This window comes from Halichoeres trimaculatus, unplaced genomic scaffold (assembly GCF_033239565.1).
Source record: "Halichoeres trimaculatus isolate MK-OKI-2021-1 unplaced genomic scaffold, fHalTri1.1 fHalTri1_scaffold_17, whole genome shotgun sequence".
In the NCBI taxonomy this organism is placed as follows: Eukaryota; Metazoa; Chordata; class Actinopteri; order Labriformes; family Labridae; genus Halichoeres; species Halichoeres trimaculatus.
The window spans coordinates 31,756,838-31,772,468 of NW_027437195.1; the positions used below are offsets into that span (position 1 = coordinate 31,756,838).

The 15,631-nt window shown below is 50.1% G+C and overlaps 2 protein-coding genes across 3 annotated transcripts in view; both read right to left on the reverse strand.

Annotated features, from left to right (window-relative positions):
* efna2a (ephrin-A2a) overlaps window positions 1-13,873 on the reverse strand; it is a 99,943-nt gene extending 86,070 nt beyond the window's left edge. For both annotated transcript variants that reach the window (XM_074691312.1, XM_074691313.1), the window contains exon 1: window positions 12,707-13,873. In XM_074691312.1, the coding sequence (XP_074547413.1) occupies window positions 12,707-12,840 (134 nt within the window). In that variant the 5' untranslated portion in view covers window positions 12,841-13,873. The remainder of the gene's footprint in view (window positions 1-12,706) is intronic.
* Window positions 1-15,631, reverse strand: part of LOC141806565 (polypyrimidine tract-binding protein 1-like) — a 189,733-nt gene that overhangs the window by 159,859 nt on the left and 14,243 nt on the right. The gene's annotated exons all lie outside the window — the stretch shown is intronic.

Consider the following 15,631-nt stretch of genomic DNA (forward strand, 5'->3'; position numbering starts at 1 on the left):
AGTCTCTCCTCCTCAGCCTCTCCTCCTCAGCCTCTCCTCCTCAGTCTCTGCTCCTCAGTCTCTGCTCCTCAGTATCTGCTCCTCAGTCTCTCCCCCTCAGTCTCTCCTCCTCAGCCTCTCCTCCTCAGTCTCTGCTCCTCAGTATCTGCTCCTCAGTCTCTCCTCCTCAGTCTCTCCTCCTCAGTCTTTCCCCCTCAGTCTCTCCTCCTCAGCCTCTCCTCCTCAGCCTCTCCTCCTCCTCAGCCTCTCCTCCTCTGCTCCTCTCAAACGTTGTGTTGCTGATCGCTCTGATGAATCTTGTGTTAATTGCTCCTGACATGAATCAGGTAAAGCTCCTGCTCTGTCAGTTTTTCTCCTTCGTTTCCTGTGGTCCTCCTGGAGGAGTGACTCCTCAGAGCTGTGCTCCTTGTTAGGCAGGTTTGTTCTGAGCTGAGACTCTAACGTCTCTGTCTCTGCTGCAGTCCTGGTTCACCTCCAGCGTTGTGCGACGGGCGCCACAGCAGGCGTCACGCCGCCCACTCGAACCCACACGCTCTGAGGGACACGAGACTGAGGGGGAGAAACTCCTTAAAAACCTGTGTCCTCCTCAAAGGGAGCACAAGATAAGGAGGTGAACACAGAGAGCCGTCCTGCAGCTCCTTCAGTAATCAGGGAGGAGGAGGAGGAGAGGAGGAGAGGAGGAGGAGGAAAGGAGGAGAGGAGGAGGAGGAGGAGGAGGAGGAGGAGAGGAGCTGGTGTCTCAGAACGACACACGAGGCGAGGAAGATTCAGCAGCCTTTGATTACACTGCTCAAAAACTGACACACACACACACACACACACACACACACACACACACACACACACACACACACACACACACACACACACACACACACACACACACATCAAAAGGGCAGAGAGTGTGAATCAAACCCAGCAGAGGAGCTGAACTGTGACATAACAGCTCAGAGAGGATCTCCTCTTTCTGCTCCCACCCAGAGACCAGCCTCAGATCCTCCTCACAGCTCCTCCTCACAGCTCCTCCTCACAGCTCCTCCTCACAGCTCCTCCTCACAGCTCCTAACAGCTCCTCATGGGAGGGAGGAGGAGGTGGGGGGTTAAGGAGGAGTCAAAGTGTTGATTTGGGGCCGAAGAGGAGCGAGGAGATGACTCATCACGGAGCTTTAATCCTTGTCTCCTCGTTCAGACTCCTTTAGGAGGAGAGTCTTCATCACTCTCTGCTAGCAGCATCATCATCCTCTTCATCATCCTCATCATCAGCATCCAGACTCCGCACTGTGCTTCCTCTGATCATCATCATCATCATCTTCATCATTAACCAGACCATCTTTATTTACTCTGACTAAACTAACATCTTCCTCCTCCTCCTCCTCATCGTGATCTCTGTAAACACGTCCTCTTCATCATCTTCATCGTCTTCATCATTAACACTGCCAGCTTTGATGTAATCTTCATCATCGTCTTCATCACAATCATTATCTTCATCATTAACAATCTTTCATCTCATCTTCATCATCTCCATCATCATCATCCTCACGGCGCTGGTTGGTTGGTGAAGAATCGAGGGTCAGAGACACAGAGACACTTCAAACTGATCCAGGCTGGTCTGAGGTCTGAGTCCGCCCCGGATCAGCTCTGCTGGGTCTGAGTCCTCCTCATCAGAGACTCAAACTGATGCTGGAGCCGCGACGCCTCAGTTCCCTGCACGGAAACCACGAAACAGCCACTGACCTTCAAAATACAACACAGCGAGTCCAAACCAGACGTAACGAGGAGAGCCAGACCAGGAGCCAGACCAGGAGACAGACCAGGAGCCAGACCAGGAGACAGACCAGGAGACAGACCAGGAGCCAGACCAGGAGCCAGACCAGGAGCCAGACCAGGAGACAGAAGGTCTGAGGTTTTACAGCCCAAAGTGGACCAGGAGAGGATCCAGGATCTCCAGGGTCAGTGACACCAGCTGATGGAGGTGGATCTGAACACACAGTCTGATCTGAGGGATGACGGCGCTCAGTCGTTCAGTGAAGGACGGTCACGGTGTTAGACCATCAAATATTAATCTCTGAGCTGAAATCAAAGAGTTACTCTGAAATCGTCTCATTAAAACATCAGGTTTTCATCCTTCGCCTGGATCTGCCTGATTAACACGTCAGAGTCAGAGGAAGCTGTTTGCTAACCACGCTACGCGTCAGCAGGAGGAGAAGAAGAAGAAGAAGCGTCTGAATCAAACAGCAGAAGAAGAAAACACAAAGGAACGAGAAAACAATCCAACCAGACAGATTTATCCTGTTTCAAACATGTTTAACATGTTTAACATGTTAAACATGTTTTTATTTCTGTTCCTGTGACTGTTCAGAGACCGTCCTTCATCATCATCATCATCTTCCTCATCAGCATTAATATAATCAACAGCTCAAACAGCATCGGGCTCTCTCTCTCTCTGCAGCCTCTGATCTGTAATCACTGTTGTTCAGCCCCTGCTGTTCTCATTATCCAATCATCATCATCATCATCTTCATCATCATCATCATCATCATCATCCTATTTATCCTCGTTAAAGCTCATCCTGATGAACACGTCTGTGTTACAGTCAGTAAAGAGAGCGTGTTGCTGCGTTTCAGAGTCTGACGGTTTGACGTCTCCTCTCCGAGCGAGCTCTCAGCGGCGCCGGCCTCAGCTCCACCTCAGCTCCACCTCAGCTCCACCTCAGCTCGGCCTCAGCTCCACCTCAGCTCCACCTCAGCTCTACCTCAGCTCCACCTCAGCTCCACCTCAGCTCTACCTCAGCTCCACCTTCAGCTCCACCTCAGCTCCACCTCAGCTCCACCTCAGCTCCACCTCAGCTCGGCCTCAGCTCGGCCTCAGCTCGGCCTCAGCTCCACCTCAGCTCCACCTCAGCTCTACCTCAGCTCCACCTCAGCTCCACCTCAGCTCCACCTCAGCTCGGCCTCAGCTCCACCTCAGCTCGGCCTCAGCTCGGCCTCAGCTCCACCTCAGCTCGGCCTCAGCTCCACCTCAGCTCCACCTCAGCTCCACCTCAGCTCCACCTCAGCTCGGCCTCAGCTCCACCTCAGCTCCACCTCAGCTCCACCTCAGCTCCACCTCAGCGCTAAATGATAACGTCAGAAACCAAACGTGGCTGTTGATGGAGCAGCAGGGAGCACACGGAGCGAGCTGAGCGCCGTGAGTCAGGATCTTCGTCTCCAGGCTGGAGGGACAGATGGTCAAAGAGCGACGCTCTGAAAAGCTCTTTGTTCCTGAGGACGACAGCAGACAGCGCTCAGCCTGCTGACAGATCTGTGTCCGTCATCTGAGGGACTCATGAGTCTGAAGACGTGTTTCTGTATCACCTCCATCACCTCCATCACCTCCATCACCACACAACGATCGATAGCATCGCTGCTGTCATCACCACCCTCATCCTGCTCATCAGATTACAGGCCGTACAGAGCCCTGGAGCCACGCTGGATCAGGATTAGAGCCAGGTGGGATCAGACTCTGATAAAGTTACTCTGAGGCAGGAGGAGGAGGAGGTGCACAGCTGGGAGAGGAGTTAGTCGCTCTGCAGCAGGAGGCGCAGCAACATCTGCTGGTTCTGCCTTATTACGTCCCATTAGCATCGTTGGAAGCAGAGTCAGCGAGCGCAGGAAGCTGCGTGTGGATCAGACGCTCTGCTCGGCTGATGGATCACAATGCAAATGACTCACAGCCTCCTCCTTTTGTTCCACTCTCCTCTGCTGGAGGTCTGCAGGGACCAGGATGAAAAACTGGCTGCGACGCTCACACACACTCACACACACTCACACACACTCACACACACTCACGCTGACTCCAGCCCAGGAGCTCATGAAGCTGTTGTTTGGTCTGATGAGCAGAGGAACGACCTGTTCATGAAAAACCAGCTCAGCTGAACCTGACGGGCTGATTGTTTCATGAACACTGACCCAGACGGTTATCGGCGTGAACGTTGGCGATGACGTCGAGTGTGTGAGCGTCTGCATCCACCTGTCCACCTCTCCCTCCTGCACTCTAAACGCCAACCTGTGAGTGGCGTGGAGGAGGCGTCTGTGGCGTGGAGGAGGCGTCTGTGGCGTGCTAAAGGCCGGCGTTTCCCCTGACTCCCACCTGCTGGGACCGCTCGACCGTGCGCTCATCGCTGCTTCCTCTCCAGCTCCGCTGCCCTCAAACTTCAAGAAGTTATCGTCCTTCAGTTCTCACCAATTTTCCTCCTCATTTCTCTTTCATCCGCGCCTCCCTTCCCTCTCCTCCTCCTCCTCCTGCTGCTGCTTCCTCGTCTGTAATTCTCCACTTTTTGTCCTTCTTCATATTCATGCTCCGAGTGTTCCTAATCCTTCAAGTCGATCTCTCTGTTCTCCCTCACATTTTACATCTTTCCCGTCTCTGGGGGCCGGTCGAGGCGGATCCAGACAGAGGAGGAAGTGTGATTATCGTCCTGCAGCTGCTCCGTGCGAGGAGCGGGCGGCCGGTCCCTTCAGAGCCTCTCTTTGAGCGAACACAATCAGCACGAGCAGCCGGGACCTGAGAGGAGAGTGAGAGAGCCAAACAGGAAGGGAGCACCAACCACAAAGCCCATTGTTCCCTGACAGCGGCGCTCAGGCCGCCATCTTTCCCCGGCCTCTCCGTCCTCTCGTACCGACTCTCTCTTTCTTTCATCCCGTCTGTCGGCCTCTCCGTCGCTGCGTCTCTGTTTTATCTGCTCTCTTCATTAAAACAACAACTCCTGGATCTCCCACAGGTCGTTTCCAAGCGCTTACATCATCGTCACCGCCGTTAGCATCAGCAAACCTCATTAGCCTGAGCTAGCAGCAGCTCTGCAGGAACAACAGGAGCCAAACGTTTGACTAGACCCGTCACTTCCCTCCTCAGGTGGACCAGACTCGGAGGAGGACCTCCTGCTGCCCTCTCTCTCTCAGAGCTGGACTCAGATCTGAACGTGTCTGAAAAACACATCAAACATTTTTTTGTTCTGGCGAGCTTTCAGGCTGAAATAAAAACACTTTAAGACGAGGATTATGAATCTCAGCCTCCACCTTAATAAGAATCAAACCCTTAATCCTGAAGCAGATGAAGAAACTCTGCCACAGAGACAACAAGCTGGAGACAAACGTCTGCTTCAGCTACACGAGTCTCCTCTGTGACCTTTGACCCACGCTCAGGATTCGTCCACCTGTTGCTTTCTTCAAAAAGAGTCTGAAACTCGCCGCCTGTGGCCACAGAGTCGGAGGAAACACGGCGTTCTGGCTCAGCCTCCGTGCAGCCTCGTCCTCGTCCTCGTGGCGTCTAAAGGGTTAACCACTTAAACCGTCTCCCACCTGCTTCACGTCAAACTTGATGAAACTCCCTCCTGAAATAGTTTCATGGAGGCAGCAGAAGAAGAAAGCGGAGTTTGGAGGACTGTGACGGGTTATTATTTCCTGGTAGAGACTTCCTGCGGGGCTCTCGCTGAGTGACGGCGTGCAGAGGAGGTTTGAAGATGAAGTCAGGAGCCGACAGAATAATCAGCTCATGGAAACTTCACGTTCAGCCTCTCCTCACAGGTAGATCACCTCAGACTGAGCTCTAAACTCAGGTGTTTGAGGTTCAGATTAGAGTCAGATTAAATCTGACGTGGTCAGAGACAGGAAGCAGTTTGTTCCTGATTATTCCTCCTTCATCCACCTCCTTCATCCACCTCCTTCATCCACCTCCACCAGGAGCAGCCACACATGGACGCATCGTTAGTTTAAAGCCAGTCTGCCTCAGATTAACGTCCACCCTGACGGTCACAGATCACAGCTCACAGAAACAGTTTATGGTCGTTTCGTTGACACAAAGCAGCGTTTAAATGAAATAAAGTGAATTCTGCAACTTGGATTTCCACCCTCTCCACTTTAATCTTTAATCTCAGCGTGACATTTTCCATCAGGAGTCTCTAAAACAGGTTCAGAGAGGAGCAGGTTGACCTCCTCTCGTCCATCAGACGCTGATAAACTGAACCAAACTTTGGTTTTCTGCAGCAGCTAAATGGAATGCGGCCGCAGAGAGAGTAATCAGCTGTTTGTTTCTGTCAAAGAGTGAAAACATGAAGATATTTAATTCAACAACTACAGAAACACAGAAACTCTCCTCTGAGCTCCTGAGGGAGTTCACTGAAGAGGAGGAAACGTGTTCGGAGGCTGCGCTGAAAAAAAAACAACAAAAAGAGAAACTTTTGATTTAAAGACAGGAGCTAAGGTCTGATACAGTCTGACTCTGCAGACAGGAAATAAACCATAACAGGTCACTGCTAAAAGTCTCTAACTGCCCTTTCTGCTTCGCTTTTTTTATTGTTTGTTTCGTTTCATTGCTTTTCTCTTTTTAACTGGAAGCCCTTTGAGATCTTCTGATGTAAAGGGCAATACAAATATAATTTATTATTATTATTATTATTATTATTATTATTATTATTATTATTATTATTATTCTGCCTCTGCCTGAGCTCCATCAGCTCCATCAGCTCCACCAGCTCCACCAGCTCCACCAGCTCTGACCAGTGAGCAGCTCTGTCTTTAATTACTCGTTTTCACGTTGACGAGAGAATCTGAGCAGAGTTTCTCAGAGCTCGTCCTCGCAGCATGAACTCCAGCAGCAGCTACGTCTTAAACACACACACACACACGCTGTGTATCAGCCCCATAACGTGGGTCCAATCTGGACCAGGAGCTCCTGATGTGCACAGAGAGGACCCTGAGGCTGAGGACCGGCTCAGGGTCCTGGACCAGGACAACAGGAACATCCCAACGGGCTGAAGGGGGGCAGCGAGGTGGATTTAACCTCAGGCCGGTCTGAGTCTGACCCACTGTCCGGCTGGAGACACGTCTCCATGAAGATGGGATGCTAATGTGAGAGTGTGTGTGATGGTGTGTGTGTCTGACTGTGAGTGTGTGTGTGTGTGTGTGTGTGTGTGTGTGTGTGTGTGTGTGTGTGTGTGTGTGTGTGTGTGTGCAGACTGCACCTGTGTGTGTGAAGAATGTGTGAGCCCCCTGCAGAAGTCACCACTCCTCATAGGCTGTGTGTGTGTGTGTGTGTGTGTGTGTGTGTGTGTGTGTGTGTGTGTGTGTGTGTGTGTGTGTGTGTGTGTGTGTGTGTGTGTGTGTGTGTGTGTGTGTGTGTGTGTGTGTGTGTGTGTCTCCACGGAGACAGAGTGTGTCCAGAATGAGGGCGCGTTGGAGCGTCAGCGCTGGCTCCAGCGCGAGGAGCTGAAAGACGCAGAGAAGGAGGAACAAAGAGGAAGAGGAGGAGAGAGTCTTTGAAGGATAAACCCTGGGATTAGATAAGGTGCTCCTTCTGGACTATTGAGCCTTTCTGTGTGTGTGTGTGTGTGTGTGTGTGTGTGTTTTCAGGGTGTGTGTGTGTGTGTGTGTGTGTGTGTGTGGAGGAGAGCCCGTTGCTCTGAGCACATTAGCTGCTCAGGGTGAACAAAGCCTCTTCACCTGCAGGCTTCAGGAAACAGGCTGTGTGTGTGTGTGTGTGTGATGGGTTTTTATTAAGCAGAGAGCGAGAGTGTGTGTGTGTGTTTGTGTGTGTGTTTTCAGGGTGTGTGTGTGTGTGATGGGTTTTTATTAAGCAGAGAGCCAAAGTGTGTGTGTGTGTGTGAACAGGATGGTTTTTCATTGTGAGGTGATGCAGCCTCCATGTTTCTGTGACTGTGTGTGAGTTGTGACCTAAATCTTTCCTCCACTGGTGTGTGTGTGTGTGTGTGTGTGTGTGTGTGTGTGTGTGTGTGTGTGTGTGTGTCTGTGTTCCTCCTATATTCCTTCCTACACGCTGTATAAATCCCGTTATGTGTGTTTCAGACTTCTGTGTTTCTATAATTCCTGTTGTGCTTCGTCTCCTTCACCCTCAGCCTGGACTCCTCCTCCTCCTCCTCCTCCTCCTTCCTCTTTCTCCTCCTGCATGCTCGCTCTGTTAGCGCCCTGTGGTGACCCTAAAGTGTCCGGAGCCTTTGAATTGGATTATCTCAAACATTTCCCATTATCCTGCAGGAGCCTGAAAGCACCGCGGCGCTGAGAGCTGCAGCTCGCTGACCGTTCACAGCGTCTGTAAAAACACCTCAGATCTGAAGCAGCAACGTTTGTTTTAGTCTCATGATTCGTCCTGACTCATCCAGGTGAGACTCCATCAGGTGCAGACCCTCCTAAACTGATCCAGATTCCCCTCAGAGTCTCCAAACTCCAGGAAAACCTGCTCAGTTTGTCTTTAGAAGAGTCTGAAAACTCTGAAAACGTGATGCCACAGGAAGTGACCTGCAGTTCACAGAGTGCCCACCAGGGGCTGTCTGCAGAACCAGCAGGAACCACATACACACCTGTTTAAAAAGACGATCTCTGCAGAAATAAGTTCAGCTTCCCCAACACCAAACGTGACGTCACGGAGACCACGACCATAAAACCCAGACTGATGTGGAAACAAACAGCAGGAAATATTTCATGAACTCCACCGATCAAAACGACCTGGTTAAAGGTCAGAGCGGTCAGGACGACACATGGAGAAAAAAAACATCGTAGGTTTGTGCTGCTGAAGCTGCCAGCCGCCGTCAGTGGCGTGCTCAGCGTCCTTCAGGTGTGACGCCGTCTTCAAGATTTGAAGAAACTGACTTGAGTGTGTACATATGAAGAATGTGACAGGAACTATTTCATGAAAACACTCATGGTCCAACAGGAAACATGCAGAGCTCTTGAGTTGGAGGTTTCTGAAACTTGGTGTCCCTCCTTGTTGGGGTTTTATAACATTTTCTCTGTGAGCAGAGTTTGGAGCGGTCTGAGCTAAAGGTCTATAGATTTCCCTGAGTCACAGAAAAAAGCTGCTCGGGATATTTTTAAGAAGCACTTTCACAGCTTCAAGCTGGAAAACAAAAACTGAAACAAAAACTAAAATAAAAACTGAAACAAAACCTAAAGTCCTCTCCTTACAGATCACATCATGGTGATAAATTAATGCAGGCAGAGCTGGAAACAGGAAACAGTTAACCCTGTCATAGACAATCATTCATACACCTCATGTAACTCTTCAGCCTTTTCACACAATCATGTTCATTTATTTTCTTCTGCAAGTTACACATTTTCTTTGACATCATTTTTCAGTGCACTATGAAAAATCTAAATTTTATTTTAACTCGTGTTTATTTTTTATTCTTCTCTGTACAAAGATCTTTATCATTATTATTATTATTCTTACAAGTTAAGCTCTTTTTTCTTCTATATTAGTAATACCATCAAGACCATCACTGAGTTCAGTATATTCACCACAAGGCTTCAGACTCTTTAAGACGAGGCTAAAAACAAAACAATCCTGTCCCCATTTTTAAAGAATATTGTTAAAGAAAGATTTATCTATTTATCCATTTATTTGAGTATTCATTCTAATAGTATTAGTTTTTAAAAGCTTTAGTTTGTTATTTATCTATTTGTTTTTGTGTGTTTTTGTGTTTTTAGGTGATGTAATTTCTTGTTAATGTAATGTAGAAAGGCCCAGGTACAGGAGTTGAGAATTAGCCTTGGATATAAACTTGCTGCAAATAGTTTCTTTTTGGTGACTATGTACAATTGCAATGTCCCTGCCAAATAAACAAATAAATAAATATATATATATTTTTTAATGAAGTGTGTGTTTATAATGTTCAGAGACTGTGGTTACAGGAGTCTAATCTCTTGTATTTTTGAGATATTTGGTGAAATAAAAGCGATTCTGATTCTGAAGAAGAGGAGAAACATTGTCAGAGGTAGAAATGAAGATTTGATTAGAGTAAAATAAAAACAGCTGTTATCAGCGAGTCGATCAGATAATGATGAAGAGGAGGGAACAACGGGCTGAAGATGTTGAACAGAGTAAATGTGTGAAGTTTCTGAGCGCACAGCAGGAAACCTCAAAATAAAATCAGTGATATGAAAACTGCTTGGTTGAACAAACACCACAGGAAGCCCAGAAACTCCATGAAAAACTCTACGATCAGCTGTTTGATAGACTCCAACGATGGAAACCTTCGAAGGACCTGAACACATGAGAGTGAAGAAAACATGTAAAACTGACGGCGGCGAGCGTCGCTGGTTTGAGACTTTGACCGCCTCTTGTCTCATCTGTTCACTGAAGATCATCCTGTGTCCTAAATCTAGATTTGCTGTAAAGCTCCACATCCTCACACTTTCCTAAAAAAAATTTAATCCCTAATTATCTGATGTTTTGGCATATTTTGTCTTAACCAGCAACAGATTGTGATGTCTTCCTTTAAACAGCTGAACAGGCGCTGTAATCCTCCCGTTAGCGTCAGTAACGGTGGAGTCTATCATGCTCTGTTTCCCTGGCTGAGGCCTGGACGTTCAGTCTGCTAACAGGTTAAAAACCAGCGCTCCGTTAGCATCGCCTCGTTTAGCGCAGCATTAGCTTACAGCTGGAGGAGTCATGTAGTTTGAAGGTTAGCAGCTACATGCTAACAGCTAACAGGACTCTAAAACAAGAGGCTGAGCTCCAGTTCAACAAATCATCACAGAAACATGAAACTGATTGAAAATGGTCACATGACTCCGCCTCCAAACATCCTGAGAGTCCGTGTGATTGGCCAAACGGCGTTACCTCAATCATCAGAGTCTCTTATTTTGGTAAAACTCAGACTTCCTGTCACCTATCAATCAATCAATCAATCAATCAATCAATCAATCAATCAATCAATCAATCAATCAATCAATCTTTATTTGTATAGCACCAAATCATAACAAACATTATCTCAACACACTTTACAAAAACCTTCACAGGTCTAGACCCGTAAATGTTGATAAACTTTATTATCAGAAACCCAACATGAAGACAAGATAAGGAGTCTGATCTGATCTTAACCCACCATGAGGACAGAGCTCTGCAGCTTTTAGCAAGTTACCATGGAGAGGAACAGCTTCCCTTTAACAGGCAGAAACCTCGGACAGAACCAGACTCTCATCCAACATGGCCGCTCTAAACATCAGCTGGTGAATTATTCAGCGTTTGTTCACGCTCCGTCCTCTGACGCTGGACGTCTTACAACACCATCTGACCATTACCATGACCACAACGTGGCCAACAAGACCCCCAGCAGCAGGAAAACCAGGACCAGAAGACTCAGGGTCTGATTCTGGATCCTCCTCAAACCCAAAGACTGCCAAAGTCCTGGAAGTCCAGAAAGAAAACCAGCTCCAGATTAAAACCCAGAGATGTTTCAGTGACAGGTCCTCACAAGAGCAGCAGGACTGAGCTGTGTGTGTGTGTGTGTGTGTGTGTGTGTGTGTGTGTGTGTGTGTGTGTGTGTGTGTGTGTGTGTGTGTGTGTGTGTGTGCAGAAGAAAGGCCCAGCATGAGCAGGGACAGAGCCAGGGTCTAACAGGGGGAACCGGCCTGGCCCAGATTCATTTCTTTAACAAATACATTTCTGATGTTCCTGCACCAGCTGACGGAGAACAGCGCCCCCAGCACCCCGCTGCAGAACGAGGAGGAGGTGTGTGTGTGTTCATGTGTGTGTGTGTGTGTGTGTGTGTGTTTGGGAAGGAAGGAGGGAGTGCAGAGAGAGGAGAAGAAAGACACAGAGAGAGAAATGTTCCCCCTGCCTGTTAAATATTTGAGGAGCCTTCTGTGGAAAAGTGATGCAGTCAGAGAGACAGGCCTGTGTGTGTGTGTGTGTGTGTGTGTGTGTGTGTGTGTGTGTGTGTGTGTGTGTGTGTGTGTGTGTGTGTGTGTGTGTGTGTGTGTGTGACAGGCCCGTTAGCTTGGACTAATTCAGCTGTGAGCCAGCGACAGAGAGCACTTTCCCTGTTTATCTATCTACCTGGGGGGGGGGGGGGTGAGGAGGAGGAGGAAGAGGAGGAGGAGGAAGAGGAGGAGGAGGAAGAGGAGGAGGAGGAGGAGGGACTGAGAGGAGCAGAGGGAGAGGAGCTGGCCAGGTTGTCACAAACTATTAGACAGACGGGTCCAGTGTGCTCTGCCCCATGTCAATGAGAGGCCTGCTCAAAGACCAGAGTGTGTGTGTGTGTGTGTGTGTGTGTGTGTGTGTGTGTGTGTGTGTTTCTGCTCTTTTGTTTGTTTGTTTATGGATCCAGTTTTTGTGTCATTGACAGAGTAATGATGCTGTGTGTGTTTCCTGGCATGAAGAGCTGGAATTAGGGAAAAGGTAATGGCTTTGGGAAGGTGTGTGTGTGTGTGTGTGTGTGTGTGTGTGTGTGTGTGTGTGTGTGTGTGTGTGTGTGTGTGAGGCAGAGAGAGAAACAGAGTAAATCAGAGAGCTGATGAGAGGAGGAGGCAGGATGCCCTCATTGTCTGAGACAAAAGGAGCTCCCTGTGCCATGAAATACAGTAGTTACACACACACACACACACACACACACACACACACACACACACACACACACACACCTTCACCTAATGTCTGTGTGAGTGTGTGAGTGTGTGTGTGTGTGTGTGTGTGTGTGTGTGTGTGTGTGTGTGTAAAACAAATCAGCTCAGGCACTTCTGGTTCCTAAAGCAGAGGATGAATGTGAAGCAGACTGGTGTGTGAGGAGCTCAGTGTGTGTGTGTGTTTGCTGTGCAGGTAAACAATGCTCTCTCTCACTCACACACACACACACACACACACACACACACACACACACACACACACACACACACACACACACACACACACACTCCTCTCTGCGGGGAGCACTCACTTGGGGTTGGAGCTGTTCCAGTAGACAGCGTGTCGGTCAAAGATGATCTTCTCCTCCGCCCACACCGTCACCCAGGACAGCAGGACCAGCAGCACCAGCTCCATCACACACCTCTGTCCGAGCTGGATCAGCATGGTCCGGCTCCAGGAGGACTCTGGGTCTGACTGTTCGCTTCTTCACTCCTCTGCTGAAGGAGAAACCCTCTGGATCAGTCCGTCAGCGCGTCTGGACGAAGGGGGTCTGTGGATCCTGGATCGTGGAGAGTCTGGATGCGCGCTCCGTTTCAAGTCATGCTGGATCTCTCTGGTCCTCTCAAAGTCCGTCGGTCCCTGCGGGGTCAGGGGACGTTCACATGTTAGGCTGCCAGCGCGGCTCCTCTGAAAAGGTCCCAAACTTTTCTCCCATTACGCGCAGGGACCGAAGCCCCGAGACACGACCCCCCTCCGTCTGCAGCAGGACCAGAACCACAGGTGTTCGGTTAGATCCCGACCAGCCGTGGTGCAGGACGCGGTCCTGGGTTCGGTTTCACAGCAGCAGCCGTGAGGAGGCTCCGGGATGTGCCGTCATGTTTGTTTATCTGCGTTCAGGCTGGCGCGCGCTTTGTTCCGCTCCGCTCGCGCTGCTCAATGTCTCCACGCGCTGAAAACGGCTCCTCACCACCTCCTCACCACCTCCTCTCAGCGCAGCTCGGAGAAACCCATCCCAGGATGCCGAGCGCGCTGCTGCCTCCGTATTCAGCCCAAACTTATCAGACGGACCCCAGCTCGACACGGAGCATCCTCCTCCTCCTCCTCCTCCTCCTCCTCTCTCAGCTCCTCAACTTGCTCCCTCTCTGGCTCTGATCCAGACTCCGGACGCGCTCTCCGTGCGTCACGCTGGTGTCCGCGCTGCCGAGGAGCCGCTGAGCTGCGCAGAGATCGAGCTCCGTGCAGAGATCACCTGAGACGGCACCGACACTCACCGGTACCCTGCTCGGTCTGAGGATCCCCCTCCAGAAAACACCTCCCCTCTCCTCTCCCCCCTCCCTCCCTGGCTCCTCTCAGCGCGGGCGGGGTTTGAGCCGTGCCGTGCCGTGCCGCGCTGCCTCTGGGGACGCGGGGCTGGCTGACTCACCGGGTCCCGCTGATCCTGGGCTGAGAGTGTGAGAGGGAAAGCTTCAGCTCAGAGAAAGACGTTTTCATTTATAGTCAGCTCCCCGAGTGATGACTGACTGCGCGCTCTGAGTCTGCGCAGTGCGTCCTCCTGTCTCTGCTGCTTTATCAGCCTCACATCTGGACACGGGAAGCGCGCACAAAGTTCAGGAGCTTGTTGGGCTGAAGGATGGTCCCAGAGAGGGGGGCTAGGTCTAAGACCTGAGAGCCAGAAACTTGTGTTAATCAGGAATCAGAGCTTCCTCTTCCTCAGCTGTGAGGAGGAGAAGTGACTGATCACTGTTTTCCTCCTTCAGAGCTCATCACATGTTGAACACCTGCTCAGGCTGCATCCTGTCCTCTGAAAGACGCTGACCTGACTGACAGCTCCCTGTTATCATCTCAAACTGCTGCGCCATCTCTCACTCCTCATTGTGCCTCTCAGTTGGATCCTTTATGCAAAGTGTCCCAGTTTTGTGCTCGGCCCTGCTCTGCCTGCAAACTAATGCCCATCATTTGGGCTGGATTCAGGAGGGGAGGGAGGGAGAGCACCGTGCACCCCCATAACCCAAATCCAGCTGCATGTTGTCCGCCTCTGTGGATGAATTATTCAGCATCTGTCTGAGGCGTGCATATGCAAACAGGAGGAGAGTCTGAGCATGGCTTTTCTTTTTCACAGAGGAGACGCATCGTTTCAGCTCAGCTTCATCTGCTGTGTCACTCTGACAGTGAGGCTGGAGCTCATGTAAGCCCTGCAGGCTGCGCGCTGCTGCACGCTGCTGCACGCTGCTGCACGCTGCGGGGTGCATTCATACAGAAAGGCCACGTGAGGGAAGCTACAGCGTGGACAGGCTCCTCCTGAAAAGGCCGGAGCTGTGAGGCTGGGTTTGTCTGTGACTGCTCAGAGCTTCAGATCCGCTCAGAGATAAATAATAAATGTCTGAATGATCTGAAGAGCTGCAAACAACCAACACTCATCATCAAACTGCTGCAGCCTCACTCCTCCACTGAAACATGAAACATGTGTGTGCTGTGAGGCCTGATCATGTCACTGAGGCGACACGCCTGAACCGTCTGACCTCAGGGCCTGTGTGTGTGTGTGTGTGTGTGTGTGTGTGTGTGTGTGTGGCCTTGTTGCTCCTCAGTGTTTGCTGATTAGAGGCCGAGCAGAGCTAATGTAAATAAATGTCTCCAGATGTGAAGGGATCAGAAGCTCGCATGGTTTCATTTAGTCCCCTCACACAAAGAGCCGCACCGAGCCAAGACCATCCCCAGGGTCCGGACTCGGCGCACCAACATGGAGGAGCTGGAGTCTGGTGACAGTCTGGATCAGTCTGAAACAATCAGAGCAGAGTTTGGAGGCTGCAGCAGAGCTCTGTGTAAACAGAAAGGCTTTGCTTTGGTGCAGAAAAACTTTCTCATCAGGGAGAACGAAGGTCTGGAGCTGCTGCCTCCAAACGTCTGAACATTAATAATGTTCGTGCCTCTGACTTCTAAATTTGAAAACCCCCAAAAACATCAGAAATCTATGTTTAGATCGTTTTACTTTGAGTTATCCTTCCACCCAATTATGCAATCTCTTTGCATGTGAGTGTATCCCTCAGAGGGTTGGGAGTAGACTGCTCCCTGCTCCAAATTACTCTTGGTGCAGAGCGAAGATACTAAAGAAGCTGCAAGTAAACAAGAGTCTGAGGTATCAAAGCAGCATCAAAGCCTCACGCTGCTGCCATTGAGCTTCCCTGAGTCGTAGAGAAGAGGTTTGAAAAGGGATGCCTGAAGAAATCCTTCAAAGGTG